Genomic DNA, 20,408 nt, shown 5'->3' with positions numbered 1-20,408 from the left:
GCCTGGTGAGGAAGACACCTTTTATATCCTGCACTTCAAAGACAACGTGTACAGACGGGTGTCGTTATTAGATTTAAAAGAGCCCAAATGGCTGATCAACTTAACACTCGCCTCACCTTATATCACATTAAAAGATGGGGTGGAAGAATTGGAGTTGGTCTCTAAGATTAGGAATAACGGTATCTGGCCTGGGGATTTCATTTCGGAGAGTGAATTATACATGATAACTCTTGGTATCGAAAAAAATATGTTAAAGTCTGTAGCAAAAAATAAATTAACATTTAGCAATAATTTTTATAGTAGATATCTTGATAGAATATTCCCCCCTTTCACACTCATCATAGAAGTCTTCTTTTCCTATTTAGACAATGAAAACACCTCAAGAGTACACCAAATTTTACCTGGGGTGTCAATGCACTGGTTTGACGAACACCTAGACCAATATTGTCGTATTGTTATACAACGGGATACCTATGCGGACCCTATAAACCGCTTAATAAGCCTCAGTGGGGTTTTTATTACAACAGGAAATTCTATTAGCCTCTCACCTATTACCCTGACTAATAAGCTAGATCTTGTAGACTTCAAATACATTGAAAGACTATTAACTGAAACCCAATTAAAATATCTTTCAAAATATATATTATAGGATGGGTCTGTACCCAGTCGTAGAGGAAGTAGCGAAGACGCTGGAAACCGTAGATGGGTTCCGCTTGAGGCAGTTATGTGATGTGAAATGTCAACTAGAACAAGACCGTGACACGCGGAAAGCACTATGTAAAAAGTACAATAGAGCTTTCAATATCGTGGACGGGGCTGACACTACCCTTATGGCAACCAGCATGGGACTAGGGGCGGCAGGCGTTGGGTTGTTAGCTACCATCGTGGCCGCACCTATAGTGCTAGGTATTGAAATAACAGCTGGGGTGGCAGGGTTGGCAGGGTTGGCGCTTAAGTTAGTATCACGCAGACTTCATCGTAAGGCATTGAAACACGACGAGATCAGGGTTCTGGCTGAAGCAAAGCTGAACACAGTGAGTGAGCGTATTTCCACGGCACTCTCTGATAGTAAGATCTCAGAAGAGGAGTTTCGTTCAATCCTCTCTGAACTCACAAAATATAACGGAATGAAACAAGATATTCGATCCAAGTCTCGTAAGTCTGCTATCAGCGAGGACGAGAAAAAAAAGTACATAGAACAGGGGATACAAAAAGCCCAGCAAGCCTTTATTACGAACACCAAAGTGATCGTAGGCGGTTCACGTTAAACTGTTTCATCGATATAAACGTGTATTGATCGTACTGTACGGCACAGTGTTACCTCCAACACACGTTAAGTAGTAGGGGTAATAGTAGCAAGAGCTAAGGACCCAACCAAAGCCTTATTTAGTAAATAAGGCTTTGTAGAGACTTTTCTTGAAAGTGTTTTAAAACCCCCATTGTATATACTACTCCATTGGTCCTGGCGCAGTAGGTGTTATTGACCCGTCCACGCAGAGAAGCATCTCTGCGTTCTCGGTCTTGCTATGTACATGATATACGATATCGATGTTATCCATATCTTATGTACTTTGTTCAAATGGGCTAGATCGTTCACACCTAGGGAACTAGGGCATGGTGTACAGTCATACCCATGTCTGGACAGACTGAGCGGACAGTCTTGTGCACGTGTAGAGATGATCGACATTCCGCTTATTGACCTCTTCTGAGCAATCATGTCAGTGAAGCGTTGAATTCCGATTACCTAACGGTTGTTAAAACGTTCACTCCTAGGTCCTTTCTTACCTTGGCAAGTAGGGAGATCGGTCCCGAACGTTAAACTAGTTGAGCATCCAGCATGTGTCTGTGGGGGGTAGTTTTGAAGCAGGGACGTGCCAGATTACTGGGGTCTCCTGATAAATTGTGGGGCGGCGGCATTAATTCCTTGTCAAACTGCAATATACAATTTATAGTTAAAATTTCCAATTATAAGCAAAAATTGTACATTTTAATGTAGCTACCAATTTTTAGGGTTTTCCCCCTTTTTTTTTTTTAAGTAATATTTTTCTAGATACTACTGTCATGCAGTGAAAGGCACTGGAACGGGAATTAGACAATATAAGTGGTGACAGTGAAACTTTAAAGTGTGCATACCTTCACGCTTTTTGACATGTCTGTTCATGAATATTCATCAAATTTAATGGTTAATTTAATAATCATTTAATTGTTTTTAATCCTTCTTTCGACCAAATTTTTATAATTTTTGATCATTGGAACAACATTATATATCAAGGTATCGTTTCACTCTAAGTATGCATGTAAGTATGTTTTACTTTTGGTACTATTCATTTCCTTCGAATAAACTGAATGTGACAGCTGACACATGTTGTGTGTACTCCAGTCATGAAATATTGTTTGTTCTACCCCATGTGTTGTTTGAGGAAGTAGAGTGGGTACCTGTATTGCAGTTAAGGGACAGTTGGGTCGCGTTAAAGCGTACCCTCATACAGCCAAGGATCTGTGTTCGGTAGATAAAACATGTGTGATACAAATACAGTGTGATGAAAATAAAGTGTGTCATTAGCTTGAGATAACGTAAGTGTATAAATATAGAATGGATCTTAAAATTTTCAAGTTGGTTCCTTGACCTTTCAGAGCGGTATCTATTCATGTATTACCTGGTAATTGAGGACTTCCCTACCAACTATCAATTTTATAGGGATATTCAGATCTGAGTACACTTTACATATTATGAGAATAACAGTAGTATAGTAGTGGGTGAAAACACTGCAAAGGTACAAAAGGTTAGAAGACTTCAAACAAGCCAATTCAGGTCCCAACGACCTTAATAGTTTCCCCATCGTTCCAGGATTTGTTTCTCTCAGTCAGAAAGCAAGATGTGGAGACACTTCTCACTAGGGCCTTGAAGGCCTCTGCCATTTTGAAAGTTGTTGTCCATGGTGGCTCAGAGTCTATACCACCTCAGATTCATGTGTATCAGGCTTGCGATATGTGGTACTTCATCTTTGCCTCTCAGACGATTGGATCTTGGGATAGGCTTTGCACAGTAGTTTGGCTTCTGGCATGTTTGCTCTTTACCTATGTACCTACATATCTCTAATTGGAGTACAAAAAAAATGTCAAAAGAGGGTGTACATTTGCTGTCTGAAAGTGCTATTGTCTTGTAGGGAAAAACCCCAAAACATAACTGTTTCTCGCTCTACCAAATGGTTGTTGTAGGATTTCAGAGAAAAAAACAATCAGGAAAAAAAATTGAAAAAATAAGATCAGAAAAGAACAATGAAAAATAAAAGTGTCTGTGACAAATCAAAGCGACAAAAAAACAAAACAAAAACAAAAACAAAATCGCGGTTGTTGGGAGCTGAACTGGCTTGTTTTAAGCCTTCTTACCTGGTGTGCCTTTGTGGTGTTTTATTCTCACTACTATACTGCTATCACATTTTTGTAATGGAAATTAAAATATCCCTCTCCAAAGTTGGCCTGCCTCTTGCTGGAATTTTGAATACTGTTTGTTTTCAGAGTGCCTCATCCATGATACTGCTACAAGTGTTGAATCTAATTGCACTTGTGTATACATCAGGTTAGTAGCAGACTTGGGCACTGCCAGCAGAATGGGTACAGTATACTTTTAGTACAATCAATACCCGTGAAGATCTCAGTTAGAATTTGTCATCAGTAACCATTGCTTATTATGAAAGGCAACCCACAGGATGGGGTGTTAATTTCTCTGTATCATATTCCCCAAATCTGAGTCACCATGTGAACAAACTTTCGTGGCTGTGCCCACTCCCTTTGTTGACACTGGCAAAGGTAGGCAATAAAATTATCGCTCCAAGTCTTCTGGAACAATATTGCAGTAGATATTTTGTGTTCGGGTGTACTGACTCATTTTGATTGGCCATTTAGTCCAACCAGTACCCATGAAGATCAGGGTGAGGATTTGTCTTCAGTATCACATTTTTATCAGGCAGTTAATGGAATGGAGTGGTCAGACTCACTGACTTGGTTGACACCTGTGATTGTATCCCAGTTACATCAAACAGTGCTTATGATGTTGCTCTCATGATTGCCTGGTCCAGATCTGATTATTTACAGACCACCACCATATATAGCTGGAATATTGATGAGTGCAGAGTAAAACTAAATCTACAACTCAATCAAAACAACAACTCAACCAGCCATCCAGCAAAAATATTCCTCAGTAACTCCAGACAAGTTTAATTACAGACTAAAGTGCCGTTTGTAATGAACAGTGCTGAAGTGTAAAGCTACAATGAACAGGCACACAGCGTCCAAGATATGGAATATTAAAAAACTTATGATGAACTGGATCAGATCATCTTGACTGGGTACTGCTATTGTTTTGAAGTAGATGCAGTTGATATGAAAGAGAGAAACTGCTCAAGGAACACAACTCATATCAGCCACTGGTGATGCCATGAGCAAGCCATGAAGAAATTCTAGTCTGTTTTTCAGGGATTGGGATTGCAATGTTGCAGTCAGTTACCTTTCTTGAGTATCTTTGATGGGCATTCTAGAAGTTCAGTAGATGAAGAATGAGGACTATGATTTATGCATATACAACTTCTTTTATTCAGTGAGAGCGATGTTTCGACATAGATACTGTAGTATCTTCTTGGGATCCATGTCTGCTCAGGGACACACACGACATGCGAGTAGTTCCAATCACCCGCTTTATTATTCTGACGTAGTACGCAAGTTCACAAGTTACATCATGTGACCTCAGATGCTATAAGGCATACAACTACATCTCACAATTATGAGAATACTACAATCCTCCCACAGTTAGTACTGAAAACATCCATTATTTTCAAACATAATATTTGAAAATATTTAAATCTACCACCAATCAAGCATGTAATAAATTCCTAAATGTGTTACAACAAATAAATACACCATCAAACATATCCCACTTTCATTATTATACAAGTCTAACAATGACATAATATGAAACATTCAAATATTCATTTCTTTACATAGTCTTTCAAATATGCAGGAGCACGACGTGTCCTTTGAGATCTTCTTAAACAAGCAGTATCTGCTGACAGTGTAGCAGATCCACTCAGTTCATTTTCCTCTTCAGTTTCAGTCACATTAGTACTCATATCTACAGCTAGATCAGTACACAAGTTATCCTGCTGAACAGTAAAGTTCTCTGGCACTGAAGTTGCTTGTACTTGTGACTCAGTTCTGTCTGATACTAAGTTTCTCGGAATCATATCTTCAGGAATCTCAACATTATCAAAGTTCACTGGATCCTCACATGGAGCATGTTTAAGAAATTTAGCATTTCTTACACTGATATCACAGTTCACAACCTGGAATGTATCACATTGTTTCTTGTTGATGATCACATATTTTACAGGTTTGTACGTTGGAGTTAACTTACCACGCACAAAATTAGCAATGTACACCAGATCACCAACACTAAACATATGATGTTTCACACTGTTCTTCACATCTGCATATGTCTTCATCTTCTCTGCATAACAGAGTTTCCTTGATAATAATGGATCAGGTTTTGAGGAGTACAGCATTGGATATTTAGTTTTAATGTTCCTATGAAGCAATAACATAGCTGGAGTTTCACCAGTAGCTCGATGTGGAGTAGCTCTATACATTTGTAGAATTCTGGGTAACTGTCGTTTCCAGTCATTCCCATCAGTTGCTGCAGAACGGAATGCATTCTTCAAGAATCTATGAAAGCGTTCGATCTTTCCATTGCTCTTGGGAAAATATGGTGACGAACGGATATTTTTAATCCCTGCCATTCTCAAATATTTCACAAACTGTACGCTCACAAATTGGCGACCATTATCTGAAACTATGCTCTCTGGGAAACCATGTTCAGAAAATATTCTTTCCAAAACTTCAATGATAGCACTTGATGTAATGTCTTTAATCACCACTGCAAATGGATACGAAGAAAAGTAATCTATCAACGTTAACACGTAGGCTGAATCAATAGGTCCAACGATGTCTATACCAACTTTCGACCACGGTCTTGGTGCTGGATCTACAGGTTGTAATGGAGTGTCATTTTGTTAAAGGTTGATTCAGAGCACAGGTAGCACACTTGTTAACAAGTTGTTCCACATCAAAATCCATCTTTGGCCAATAGAATCTTGTACGAAGGAATTGTTTAGTATGTACTATGCCTTGATGTGTCTCATGAGCTATACTCAAAACTCTCGACCATAGTGATTGAGGAATCACTATTCTCTCTCCTCTCAAAAGAATTGAGTCATATGTTGAGAGTTCATTCTTGAACTTCAGATATTCCACCGACACATCACTCCAATCAACCGAGTTTATAGCACTTAATACTTTCACAATTTCTCCATCTTTGGATGAACAATTCCTAATTTCATCTATTGTAATTGAATCAATATCTAGTACACATGTGTCAACCACAGATCTGATATAATAGTCAGCCACATTATCACAATTGTTGGATAATGCTTTTCTTGAAAAGAAATCTGCATTATTAGATTTGCCAGCAATGTGTCTAATTTGGAAATCATATCCATTTAACTTCCATGCAAATCTTTGAATTCTAGGGGGTAACTGAACTGTTTTCTCTTGAGTTAGCATGTGAATCAACGGACGGTGATCTGTTTGTAAAATAAACTTCTTCCCCAAAGATACTTGTGGAAATGTTCCACAGACCAGATACATCCTAATGCTTCTCGTTCTATTTGTGAATACCTACGCTCAGTTTCAGTCAAAGAACGACTAGCAAATGCGATAGGTTGAAAACTACCATCATCTTGCTCTTGAAGTAAAACTGAACCCAAACCAACTGGACTAGCATCACAAACCAGAATAATTGGAGCATCAACATCATAGAAAGCTAAACATGTGGCTTTACTAATAGCCTTCTTCAAAGATACAAATGCTGACTGACAAACATCATTCCATCTCCATTTCACTCCAGTTCTAGTGAGAAGACGTAACGGTTCACACAGATCTGCAAAACTAGGAATAAACTTCATCAAGTAATTGCACACTCCTAAAAATGAACGTAACTCAGAAACATTTTCTGGAGGAATAGCTAATTCAACAGCAGACACCTTCTTTGGATTAGGTCTGACACCTTCAGAAGAAACCACATGTCCTAAAACCTCTATCTCTGTCATACCAAGTTTACACTTGTCCTTGTTGAGCTTTAAATTGTACTCTCTACATCTTTTAAAAACTTTTCTGAGCAAATTTTCAAGTTCTTCAAGAGAATCTGCATAACAAATCAAGTCATCAATATATTTCTCCAAACCTGTAATATCATGGAAAACATAGTTCATAGCCTTTTGATATGCTTCAGAAGCTGAATTCAAACCAAAAGGGAGTCTTTTGAATCTAAAGATACCTCTGTGTGTAACAAAACTTGTCAAATCTCTAGATTCTTCTGCCAATAAAATCTGCCAAAATCCCCGTTTACAATCAAGCTTGGCAAAGTAGCGTGCTGATCTCATAGCATAGAGTGTATCATCTACAGTAGGAATAGGAAACCTCTCACGAACAACAGCCTTGTTGACCTCACGTAAATCACAACAAACTCTAATCTCAGAAGTATTTGGTTTTGGGACACAATGTATATTTGAAACCCAAGGTGTAGCATGATGTACTTCTTCAATGATATCATCAACAATCACTCTAACTCAGAACTGACTGCTTCCACCATAGAATAGGGTAACCTACGACGCGGTTGTGTAACCGGTGGGACTGATTCATTAACCTTGATTGTATGAGTAAAATCTTTAATTTTGATTATCACCAACTTTCAGAAGAACATCAAAATAACCAAGACATTCCATAGGCTGCTTCTGACCATAAGCTTTAAAATGTTTAGCTGTAGGAGAAAGTGGGAAATGTTTGAAATATCTATCATAAGTCACCTCTGAAATTATGTTCCTATATGAACCTGAATCTAAGAACATCTCCAAATCTCTACCATTTACATTCACAGAAGTACAGAGATCTGAATCAAAGTAATACACAAACTCAGCATCTTCTGAAAATGAATCTGATTCAGATGTTTCATCAATCAATACTGCCTTCAATTTCTGCTTATCATTCTGTTGCTGAAATTTAACCTTACCACCTTTCTTTTTCTTTTTAACAGCCTTCTGCTTTGAATGAGCTTGCTTATCAATATTTGACTTACCTAACTGAAACCTTGATGTATAACTAGACCTACTACCTGGAGTTGAACTACCAGCTGACTGTCTAGCTTTACATACTCTAGCCAGATGACCCTTCTTTTTACAGAACAGACAGTTGGCATTAATAGCACCACATTCAGAAGCCTTGTGATCTGAAAAACCACATCTGTAACACCGGCTATAAGACTGATTACCAGACTGAGTAAAGCTAACATCAACTTTGTTAACAGAAATTCCTGCAATAGCTTTAGAATTCTCCATAGCCATCTCATAAAGTCTTGCAACCTTAAGAGCAGAATCCAAAGTTAAATCATCCTTCAGCAGAAGTTTCTCACGGAGGTGTTTCGATGCACATTTCTCAACAATCTGATCTCTGATCATTTCATCATGCAAAGCACCAAAATTACAAGTTTTGGCAAGTTCTCTCAAGTCAGTAACATAATTATCAATACTCTCATCTGACCCTTGTGCTCTAGAACGAAATCTGTAACGTTCTGCCACTGCATTTCTTTTTGGATTGAAGTATGCACTCAAAACAGTTTTAGCAGTATCATAAGTGTCCTTTTGACCAGGCAATGTAAGAAAAATTCTCTGACATGGAGTACCTAAACAGTGCAACAATATTGCCCTTCGAACCTTATCCTCTTGTGTTTCTAGACCACTGGCAACCTCATAAATAGAAAAAGATTCCATCCAAACAGTAAATTCATTACTCATATCAGTGGAATTCATATTTAGAGCTGGCAGGGGACGTAAATGTACGTTAAAGTTCACAGGTGCTGCGACTAGTTCAGGTTCAGCCATATTGGATACACACTGTTTACACAGTTTGGCAAAGTCGAAGTTTATGAATGTCAAGACAAGTTCGACTAAACAAAATATGGAGAATGTTCTCAATACCCAGTTCATGATGACAAATATGATAATATTCACATTGAACACATGCTGTTGAAAAGGTGTAGACAGCTGTAGACAAAACTTGCGACATACTGTGAGTCGTGACACTGACAGGCGAGATACATGTGATGCACGAGAATAAATGGCGTCTTCATGAGTGCAAAAGTTCTCACACAAAGTTCTGTTCAGAAGTTCCACCAATTAGTGAGAGTTCGTATCACTAACATAGTTCATGTCGCGTGTATATCACCTTCCCTTGAGGCATTACGACGCATCCCATCCTCGTCGCCATTGTAGTATCTTCTTGGGATCCATGTCTGCTCAGGGACACACACGACATGCGAGTAGTTCCAATCACCCGCTTTATTATTCTGACGTGGTACGCAAGTTCACAAGTTACATCATGTGACCTCAGATGCTATAAGGCATACAACTACATCTCACAATTATGAGAATACTACAGATACTAATATCGTTGTTAAGCCAGTGGTAAAGGGTATTAAAGTTATGGAGTGAATACATACATGAATTGTTGTTACAGTAAATGATAAGAAAATGAGTAGTTTATACAATTAATAGGGTTGACGTAAACTGATGGGAAGCCAGAACTTAATAAGGAGTATGGTATAAGAGATTGGAACCCAGTAGAATGTTGTTACAACAAAGTGGGTTGATGTACAGAGTTATTTTAACAAGTGATGATATGTGAGTGGAATTTGATAGCCCCCATCTCTGTTGATCGCTGGTTCAATCTTCTTGATGTGGAGTGCCTCTAGTGGTTTGCAGATTGTGTAGTTTGACTGGTTCTTTTCTAAGATTTTGATGTTGTTCCAACAGATGGTGTGGTCTGGGTGGTCTCTGATGTGGTCGTCAATGGCTGATTTGGAGTCCTGTTTTCTAACCGAGGAACACCAGACCTCAGTTAAACAACTCATTTCTCATTTTCAATTCATGTATATATTCACTCCATAAATTTAATACCCTTTACCATTTGCTTGACAACAACATTAGTATCTATGTCGAAATGTGGCACTCACTGAATAAAAGAAGTTGTATATCCATAAATCATAGTCCTCATTCTCCCCAGGGTAGATGGGGACATATTTGTCATTTTGAGTACAGGTTTCCAGGCATGTCTCCTTCACTTATGAATTAAACTTTGGTGTTCATTCCTGGTCATTTAGTACCCTGTGTTTCATATGTAGACTTTGTTCTCAAACAAACAGCATCATAACCTAAATTAAGTGTTACTGGAAATGTCCTTGCCACATTAATTAACATGACATGAATGCTCACATACAATGATAGTAGTACCTGACTCCCTCAATCAACTCTCAGTCATTTCCTATCTCAGCTTCACTGTGATGTTCTGTTCAGTTCCCTGTTGTCTCATAGTTTGAGTGTTCATGTAAGAAGCAGTTGTCTCATCCTAATAACCCTTGGTTTTAGTGTTGCTGGCCAAGTTGTTGCTGAGACATCGAGTTACGGCCTTCGTCCTGGCACAGAGCTACATATCTTCCCTCTTCCTATTTGCTGGCCTCTATACACTCACATACAGGCTTCAGGTAGGTGTCTGTTCCACATAGAGGCTTCAGGTAGGTGTCTGTTCTACATAGAGGCTTAAGGTAGGTGTCTGTTCCACATACAGGCACAGATAGGTGTCTGTTTCACATGCTGACTTAAGGTAGGTGCCTGTTCCATGGAGACTTCAGGTATGTGTCTGTTCAACATAGACCCTTCAGATATGTGTCTGTTCCACATAGAGGCTTCAGATAGATGTTTGTTCCTCATACAGGCACAGGTAGATGTCTGTTTTACACAGAGACTTCAGGTAGGTGTCTGTTCCACATAGAGGCTTCAGATAGGTGTCTGTTCAACATAGAGGCTTCAGATAGGTGCCTACCTCACCCATATGCCACCTATAAGTGTTCATATTACATACAGGCTTTAGATAGGTGTATGTTCCACATAGAGTCTTCAGATAGGTGTCTATCTTTCCTGTATGAGGAGGTAATAAAATCATTGGGCCATGTCAACAATGCATTCAGGGTATAGTGGAGATTTATCAGAAAATATACCCTGGAGATTATCGAGGATCAGTAAACGCCACTCACTCACTTTTCCAAGATTGTTTTTCAATTACTGATACTGTTCTTTTATGTTAATTCTTACTTTAAATTTCACAGCCGGATTCATGGAAGTTTATCCAGGAAGATCTGGTTTCTGATCCTGTGTTTGTGGTGGTCCTGTACGCTAAATTCCTCTTCTTCTCTGTCTCCACAGCAACATTATGTGGTAAGCAGGCATCATGGGTATATTCTATGATCAGGGATTAACTTGGATCTACTTAATCTGGTGCATCAGGGTACCCGAGTGGTTAAAGCAATTGCTCTATCACCCAAAGACTTGGGTTTGATTCCCCACATGGGTACAGAGTGTGATGCCCATTTCTGCCCATTGCCTGCCCTGACCAAAACTTACATGCCCAGAAAATATCTTCATATACATGTCTGAATTTTAGACTGTCAGCAGGTGAACTTGAAAATCTGTGTTGATAATAACCCATCCCATATTTCAAACACTGATAAAACTCAATGTTGACAACCTTTTCTTCGAAATACTTGAAGTTGCATGTTTTTAACTTGTTTGTTCGTTTTCATTGATGCCTTGTTTTGTGATAAAGGTATATGTCAAGGCCTGACATGCTAGGATAATGTGTCTCTGTGGTGTATCGCTGTCAAACTGCAGCACAATGAAACTGGTATAAGCCTCACTAGAACAAGCAGTCACACACACTCATGTATTCATGTTCTAAATAATCTTGATCACACTGAAAGATCTCATTCACGTCACCTCACCTTTTCAGGATCTGACAATGCTCTGCCTAAAGACTGGTACAACTGTATATTTGCTGCAGCTCAGGTATGTCTCATCCGGTCCAAATACAGGGGTAATGGGTGAGAGCATATTGATGGATTTGATAGATGCAGTAGAATGAAGAAGAGTAATCAACAACTTTAGTGAGTTCTTCACCTCCCTGTTCCATGAGACATTTGTGTAATGATACCCTTGCAGATACAGTTGGACATGTCAATTTCCTATCATGCTTTTTATGTAAGTCATCTCCCTTACCACTTACCAGATGTGCTGATTGGTCACATCTCATTGATAGACAATCTACAACAAAACATATTGTTCAGCTCAGAATCAAGTGATTGTTAACTATAATGGCACTATTGACACCAGAATGGTCAGTGGGGTAGCCTAGTAGTTGAAGCATATGCTCATGACACCAAAGACCCACGTTTGATTCCCCATATAGGTGAAAAATGTAGGGCAATCAAACCTGGGTCTTCAGCATGGTGAGCTGACACTTTTACATATAGGCTACCCCATCACCCAGCACAGTCCTAAAGAGACTGACATAGGTCCAAATGTAATTATCTCCCTTTGGAGTTTTGAAAAATTACCACTTTTATTGGATCATCATACTGTGTTACGTTTATGCTACCTTGAAGACAGAATATGTGTAATACCGCTGGATGTGTGAGGTCATAGCGGTTTACACTTGTGACGTCACAATGATAGTGCCGGTGTCATAATGGTGCTAGACCTTGCTTGACTTGTGGAAAGTGTATTTCTAAGTGTAGGCAATTTCGCCACAGTTTCTATCACTTATGCTGGAGAGTAATAAACAGAATACTAAACTCGATTCAATGAAATACCATTTCTATTGAACCCATGAAAGATTTAGTATCAAACTCACTTTCTCTTTCTTGGTACCAGATCATTAATTTGTTATCCCCACAGCATGTAATGCGGGGGGATATAGTCAACGCCTCATCTGTCTGCTCGTAATCATTTTGTTTCCGGAGCAGAACTCAGAAACCGTTCAATATTTTTAGACCAAACTTGATAGATATAATAATCTCAACCTAAAGTTGTGCTTTTTGCTATTTACAGAGTTTTGGCATTTTATTTTATTTTGTTTTGTTTTTCCGTGGAACATTTCGGTGTTAGTCTAATGGTGGGGTGGGCTTCGTTTCCGGAGCAGAACTGAAAAACGTTCAATATTTTTTTGCAATATTTGGTAGATATATCAGTCAGAACCTAAATTGATGCCTTTTGCTATTTACAGGTTTTTGTGATTTATTATTTTCTCGGTTTCCATGGAAACGTTGCGGACATAGTCTCAAAAGTGAAAGGTGTGTTTCGTTTCCAGAGCAGAACTCAAAAACCATTCAATATATTTCTGCAAAACTTGTTACATACATGAGTCAGACCCTAAAGTGATGCCTTTCGGTACTTACAGGTTTTTGTGATATATTATTTTCTCGGTTTCAATGGAAATGTTTCGGACTTTGGAGCAGAACTCAAAATTCGTTCTTTATTTTTCTGCAAAACTTGGTAGATATACCAAACAGAAGCTTGTGGTGCCTTTTTGCTAGTTACAGGTTTTTATGATTTCTTAGTTTCTTGGCTGCCATGGAAACACTTCGGACTTTGTCTCAAAAGTGAGAGGTGTGTTTTGTTTCTGGAGCACATGTCAAAAAGTTCTTAATATCTGTCAGCAAAATTTGCTAGATATATGTGGCAGACCCCCAATGTAGTGCCTTTTGCTGTTTACAGGTTTTTGTGATTTATTATTTTCTGGGTTCCATGGAAACGTTTTGGACTTAATCTCAAACTGGAGGGATGGGCTTCGTTACCGGAGCACAACTCAAAAACTTCTCAATATCTTTCTGCAAAACTTGGCTGATATGTAGGGGAGACCCTAAAGTGGTGCCTTTCACTATTTACAGATTTTTGTGATTAATCATTTTCCCAGTTTCCATGGAAACAGTTCTGACTTTGTCTCAAAATAGAGGTATGGGCTTCATTTCTGGAGCACAACTCGAAAGCTATTCAATATCTTACAGTAAAACATGGCAGATATTTGAGGCAGACCACTAAGTGGTGCCTTCTACTATTTACAATGTTTGGGCATTTTTATTTTTCATGGTTGCCATTGAATCAATTCCGACTTAGTCTTAAAATGGAGGGATAGGCTTTTGTTTCCAGAGCACAACTCGGACACCATTTCATATCTTTCAACAGATCTTGGCAGATATATGAGACAGATCTTAAAGTGGTGCCTTTTGGTGTTTACAGACATATGGCATTTATATTTTTCATGACGTCCATGGAAACAATTCAAACTTAATCTAAGAAAACATCAAGTAACTATCAGATGATTTGTCCTTTCAAATATGTTTGGGGCCAGGGGGGATATGTCATCTTCTGATGACTCTTGCTTAATATAAATGGTATTGCACGGAATGTCGTTTAGCATCCTCGATTTATTTGATGATCATACTCTGTTATAATTTGATACTGCCTTGGAAAAAGGACGTTTTTCAGTTTTCTAAAATTGTATGGACTACAGATGTTGCTGAGTTTCGTTTACTTCGCCTCCATTCTGAGTCAGTCGATGATGCCAAAGCTTGCTGACATTATTCGGAATCAGGAGTCACAGCAAGGACCAAGGTCATCCCCAAGGCCAAGGTCAGCACTATCGGGACGGAGACACTACAATTCCTTCAGCCCACCGGGAAGTGTGGCCCCAGAATACTCAGTCAGTGAGTACCACTTAAAAACCTATGATGGATACTGACCATTGTTTTGGGCAGTACTTGCTTTTGTTGTGTAAACTCCTGAACAGGTTTTACTTTATCCTAGCAAGATCTCATATCACTTGAGAGTTTTGACTTTATCCTACCAAGATGTCATATTGGTTAAGAGGTTTGGCTCTATCCAAGTTAGACATGATGTGTTTTATGAGCTTGTACATGTTCCTGGTAAGTTCAGTAATAAACCTGTGAACATCAGGATTGGGATTAGTCTTCAGCAACCCATGATTGTTGTAAGAGGTACTGTGGTCAGGCTCACTGACCTTGTTGATGCATCTCAATGTGTCCTGATCTGAATCACTGGATTGTCTAGTCCAGACTCGATTATGAACAGATTGATGTCATATTGCTGGAATATTGTCTGATGTTGAATATGAAACACACACTTCTTGTTTCAGATCAAGAACATGTTGTGAACGTTGATGAGGAAGAGAACAGATGACAGGGTATGTTACATGGACAAGAGACATCACCAAACTGTGTTCATATGGTCATGACATTCAGATGTTCCACATTCTAGAAATACCACGTGCATGTCTTTCTGAGTTTGAAACAAAGTGGCCTTACTGCTTGTGCAGCTCCCCCTTACATTGTGCATGCATGTGTGTGCTTATGTATGTTCACTGACCATCTAGGGTAGTGTGGGGGTGTAGCCATGTTGCAGACAGCTCACGGAACAACCTGTCATCCTCTTGAAAGAAAAACATACTTGACCCCATATATTCTTTCGAGAATGTTTTCATTTCGAGTGTCATCAGATTTTAGGAGTGTGCATTCAATACTTGAATCTATGCTTGTGTAACCACTGTTTTCTGCATATATGTGAGGGAAACATCGCTCTTCTTCAACCAATTAGCTGTCTCCAAATGCAGTGATTCTCAGTGATGATTGCAACATTGCCTAATCCTTGTGAAGTTTGCTCTATACATTGTGGAATGTCAGGCAGCACAAAAGTCAATTCATACAGTAATGCTCATTTCACAGTAAGGTTTTGTAATACTTCTGTGAGTATACATAGCCTGTTTCCATTAGTTGACTAAAAGTGGGCACATGACAAGACTGTGGGCGTATCTGGTGTCCGTTTGCAGAAGATGGAGGAACGTGTGTGTATACGAACCCATGAAATGTGCTATATCTTTCTTCATGAAAAAACTACAGCTGGCGTACATTCACAAGTCAAGTGAAGTCAAAATTTATTTGTAGACAGACCAGATACAGATGAAATACAGAATATATCCAAGCACACGTCATGGAGAAATGTAATGTGTATGGGAAGTATTGCCGATTGCCGATCTTTGTGTTTTGGGCAGTGTGCTGTGTCCTTCGACATTTCTGAATCAGACTTGGATATGTTGTTTTCCTTCATAGATGCTGCTGCTTTATCTAGTGATGTTTGTTTTGTTATAGGTTGTCCAGACACGTCTTTACTCATAAATCCAGTTCTTTTACAGGCCATAGCCTTGGAAACTATGACTAGCTTCTTGCCTTGTACTGACATTGGAATGTTTGTCTTGAAAGTGAAGTTAAAAGAACAACTCCATTATGGTATTGTAGATACTTAGTAAATCCTTTTGTTTCCCAAGCACCTCAGAATTTACATGTGTCTACATCATATGATGGAAAGCTTATGCAGACAATGAAATTGTAACAAGAGTCATCAGAAGATGACATATCCCCACCTGGCCCCCACATATTTTAAAGGACAAATCATCTGACAGTTACTTGATGTTTGAATCATTTCCATGGAAATCATGAAAAATATAAAAGCCATATATCTGTGAACAGCAAAAGGCACCACTTCAAGATCTGTCTTGATCTTGTCATTACATGCCAGGCACATAATAATGTTTCAAGATTCAACATTGTTTGTTAGGGTTGTAATGATGCATCAAGCTATTGATGGATTACAATTGTTGAGTCTCTGATAGTAGTTAATTAGAGGTAGAAGTGAAAAAGTTTTGATGCATCAACAGTATGTGTGACTATCGATAGTTTAGTTATTGATTTCCCTTGATACGTGTGCAAAACAAAATACAAGATGTTTGGATGCAGACTTGCAGCTTCACTGAGAGTTTACTTGACCTGGGTTTCAAACTGCTTGTCCGTTATAAAAAAAACTGAAACTACTATCAACTTGTTTCTTTATTTTATATGAAAAATTCAAATAAATTCAAAGACAGATATTCAAGGAGAAAAACATCATTGCAATAGTTGGTTGCAATTGTTTGTAGCTATAGGATACCTCTCAGTAATCACCCTACTGTTTGGCATCATCAGAGAAATGTTGAGAGGAAATTGAGAGAAATGTGTAAACTCACATGTTTGTTATCCATTAGATGCACAGACTTACAGGAAGTATAATGTTTTAAAAAAAATATCCTTTTGACACCTCTCCAGCCACTTGATGTAGCAAAAATATGCTAAAACATGATATTTTTGTTACCCTGCCTGCTTGAACATTAGATCACCAGAACGCCAGATCACCAGAACACCAGATCACCTCCCTGATTGTGGGCGTGAGCCTGTGAGTTCTGTAAGTAGCAGTAGGCAGTCCAGATCAAATGTACCAGAGTAATGATCAAAGGATATTTTTTTCTTGTATTCAAGATGAAAAAGGAATCCAGAGGCATATTATGTATACTGACATGCTTTTTGTAATACAGGCAAACATTGTTTATCCAGACATATACACTTGGCAAAAGCATTATTATTGATGTTGGTAGAAATGCATGATTTGCTTAAGGAATTTCATCTGTCTGTCCATTCATTCATCCATCCTGTCTGTTCAATAACTTATAAACTGTTGGTTGGATTATTTTCAAACAATCTTCTTTGTGTAAAGGAGGGATGTTGATTTGGATATTTTAATTCTTTAAAGTGTATCTGCAATATTAACATATCAAAGTTTGTTTACTTCATATAATTTGATCTTAAGAAGGATCCGATGGAATATTTGTTCCACCTGTAACGTGAACATATTTGAGTGGATTGCTTTAGAAATATACCTAGTAGTGACACTCCACATCTAAAAGAGAGGTTAAGTGCAAAGTTTTTCATATTACCTATTGATCAAGAAAAATCACAAATTACATCTCTTGAACTTCGGGTGAAAAAGTCCACCTCAAATGTTTTCAGCCAGTGACTTTAAAGTCATTGAATGCATTCTTTTCCGATTTGGCTTCCATGTGTACAGGACAAACACGACTGTTTTTACTTGAAGTTGATTATGCGTTTTTATAGTGGATCAGTAATGCTCCAGCTGCAGTATTTGAATATCATTGATGGCTATGTTCTGTTATATGTTTGTGTTTTTTAATGTCATGTGTGGTCTGTTCCTTTAACTGTCCAGAATGTTCATTTGAATAACCAATACCAGTAATCGAAGAAAGGGATCCAAGACACAGGTGCTCGTGTCATTGCAAGGTTCAAATATATATATATTTTTTTAAAATATGAAAATTTTGAGATGACCCCCAATTTGAGACAAAGCCGGACATTTCGGTTTACCTCACCCGCTTACTTTGTCACAAATGTCGGACGATAGCAAGGACGTAAGGCTGCATGAAGGGGGTGTGGACAATTGTCTGCGTTTTGTGCTAAGATCATTTAGTTGAGGGTCAAAATCGCCTTTCAATCGACTTGTAGAAATAACAATAAGAACTGGTAGGTGTCATGAGCGATGATCAATAGGTCAGTCACCCATGATTATGTTTAGATGAAGTTTTAATTTATTGCATGCAATGGTAGCATAGTGATCGGCAAAGCGGGTAGGTACACCAAAGTGTCAGGCCTTGTCTAGATATATTGTACTTTGAAGTGTTTCAAGTCAGGGGTCATCTCAAAATTTTCATATTTTCAAAAAAATTTATTTAATCCTCGCAATGACACAAGCGCCTGTGAGCCAAGGTTCGATTTCTGGTTGTTGCAAATTCACAGAGGGAGATACCTCTAAATATCATGTGAGGTATGGCATTGTTTTATCAGTACCTTATTGGTACAGTCAACATTTGAGACCTTTATAATTAAAAACATAAGAAACACAAAACCATTGGTTTTTAACTCATAGTGATTGATTACTTCATGAAACATGAAGCGTGTACTTGTTTAATGTTTGTACATGCCCTTGTGCAGTCTTAATGTCAGTGAAGTTTTTGTGAGGGGAGCTTAAGTGACTAGAACAATATTTAACAAAGAAATTATTACGCTTACAAAATATTTTTAATATGTGTTTAACACTGGCTCTCATTCAGCAAGTACAAGAATTCTGACCTTCGTTTCATAAAATCAGCATGACGCACATGCTTATATAATAATCATATATATAATCATTAATAAAAACATTTACATAGTGCCAGGGTCATTCAAAACGTTCGGCTCAGTAGCCCTCTGCAGAAAACTCAAAAATGAAAAGTTAGACACTGTATGTTTTCTCATAAAGGTATGTCTTCAGTTGACATTTGACAGTGTTCAGGTTGTTAATTGTCCTTTACTCTAGTGAAAGCTGATTCCAGAGAGTGAGTCTGCAACCTGAAATGATCAATTTGTGTACCTGGTGCTGGACCTAAAGTAGAGGACAAGAAAAAGACCAAGATTTTCAGATTGGAGACTTCGATTGGGCTGATATCTTGTGATCAGGTCAGGTAGATACACTGGAGCAAGGTTTTTAGAGACGCTTGGACACTTATATATTCCCAATACAGGTAGTATTATTAATCTCTGATATTTGAACCAAGGTATGACTTACAATGCTCATTGGTCATTTGAAGCCATTTTGTTTTTACAATTAAATGTTATCAAGAAATATGATATGAGAATGTTTTAATAAATATATGCTGTTAGATCTCATTCATAATCCAATGTCACTTTCACTTGCGATATTCCAACATTCTACATGCCAGTATTTTCTTATTATTGCTGTATTGTACCGTATGACAAAGTCAGACCTCATTAAGATCAACTGAAATTGGCAGTTCTTTTCTACTCTGTCATTTTAAAGAACGATATTCAAGCATTGTACCTGTCAGTATTTTCTAACATTATTGTTTTATGGTAATAGAATCTAAGTGAAATAAGCAATGTTTTATGCACATCATTTTAGAAGCTGTTGTCCAAAGTTGGCTTTACATGAATAATGGTCTTTTTGTTTGATTTTATAATTATTCTGTTGACTCATGGAAGTCTTTTTATTCTAGTCTTGCTTCTCCTTTTTTTTGTTCTGTGATATAACCAGTAATACATGCATGAAGCTTATGTTCTTAATCCCTCATAGCTGAGGGGATTATCATGTACAAGCCCATGCAAGGTTTTACTGATTTGGTACAGATTTGATGACAGTTTCCTTGGTGTGTTATTGGGTAAGCTCACACCAATTTTATTTCTTGTTATGGATTTTTTTGGGGGGAAAAACACCTATTGGTAGATGAGAAAAAATAAAAATAAAATAAGTAATATTCCTTCTAAATATCAAAAGCATTTTACGCCTGGCAATTTATTAAGTGTAAAAAAAACCAAACAAAACAATTTTTCTTGTAACTTTACATTTTTGGCAAGTAAATTATAGTGATTTTATATTTTGAGGTGGGAAAATTGATTTTTATTCTTTTTATTCTTGAAAAAATACAGATCTGTAAAACAAGAAGTAAAATTGGACTGGCCTAAT

The 20,408-nt window shown here is 38.0% G+C and overlaps 1 protein-coding gene across 1 annotated transcript in view; it reads left to right on the top strand.

Moving 5' to 3' along the window:
• LOC137268798 (uncharacterized) overlaps window positions 1–20,190 on the top strand; it is a 51,720-nt gene extending 31,530 nt beyond the window's left edge. The window contains exons 5-10 of the mRNA XM_067803367.1: window positions 3,520–3,580; window positions 10,530–10,645; window positions 11,267–11,375; window positions 11,947–12,002; window positions 14,506–14,698; window positions 15,148–20,190. Of these exons, the coding sequence (XP_067659468.1) occupies window positions 3,520–3,580; window positions 10,530–10,645; window positions 11,267–11,375; window positions 11,947–12,002; window positions 14,506–14,698; window positions 15,148–15,191 (579 nt within the window). The 3' untranslated portion in view covers window positions 15,192–20,190. The remainder of the gene's footprint in view (window positions 1–3,519; window positions 3,581–10,529; window positions 10,646–11,266; window positions 11,376–11,946; window positions 12,003–14,505; window positions 14,699–15,147) is intronic.
• Window positions 20,191–20,408: the final 218 nt, after the last annotated feature.

The sequence above is a fragment of the Haliotis asinina genome, chromosome 16 (genome assembly GCF_037392515.1).
Source record: "Haliotis asinina isolate JCU_RB_2024 chromosome 16, JCU_Hal_asi_v2, whole genome shotgun sequence".
NCBI lineage: Eukaryota > Metazoa > Mollusca > Gastropoda > Lepetellida > Haliotidae > Haliotis > Haliotis asinina.
Note: the sequence above shows the minus strand (reverse complement) of the source record. Positions and strands in the feature narration are given on the sequence as shown.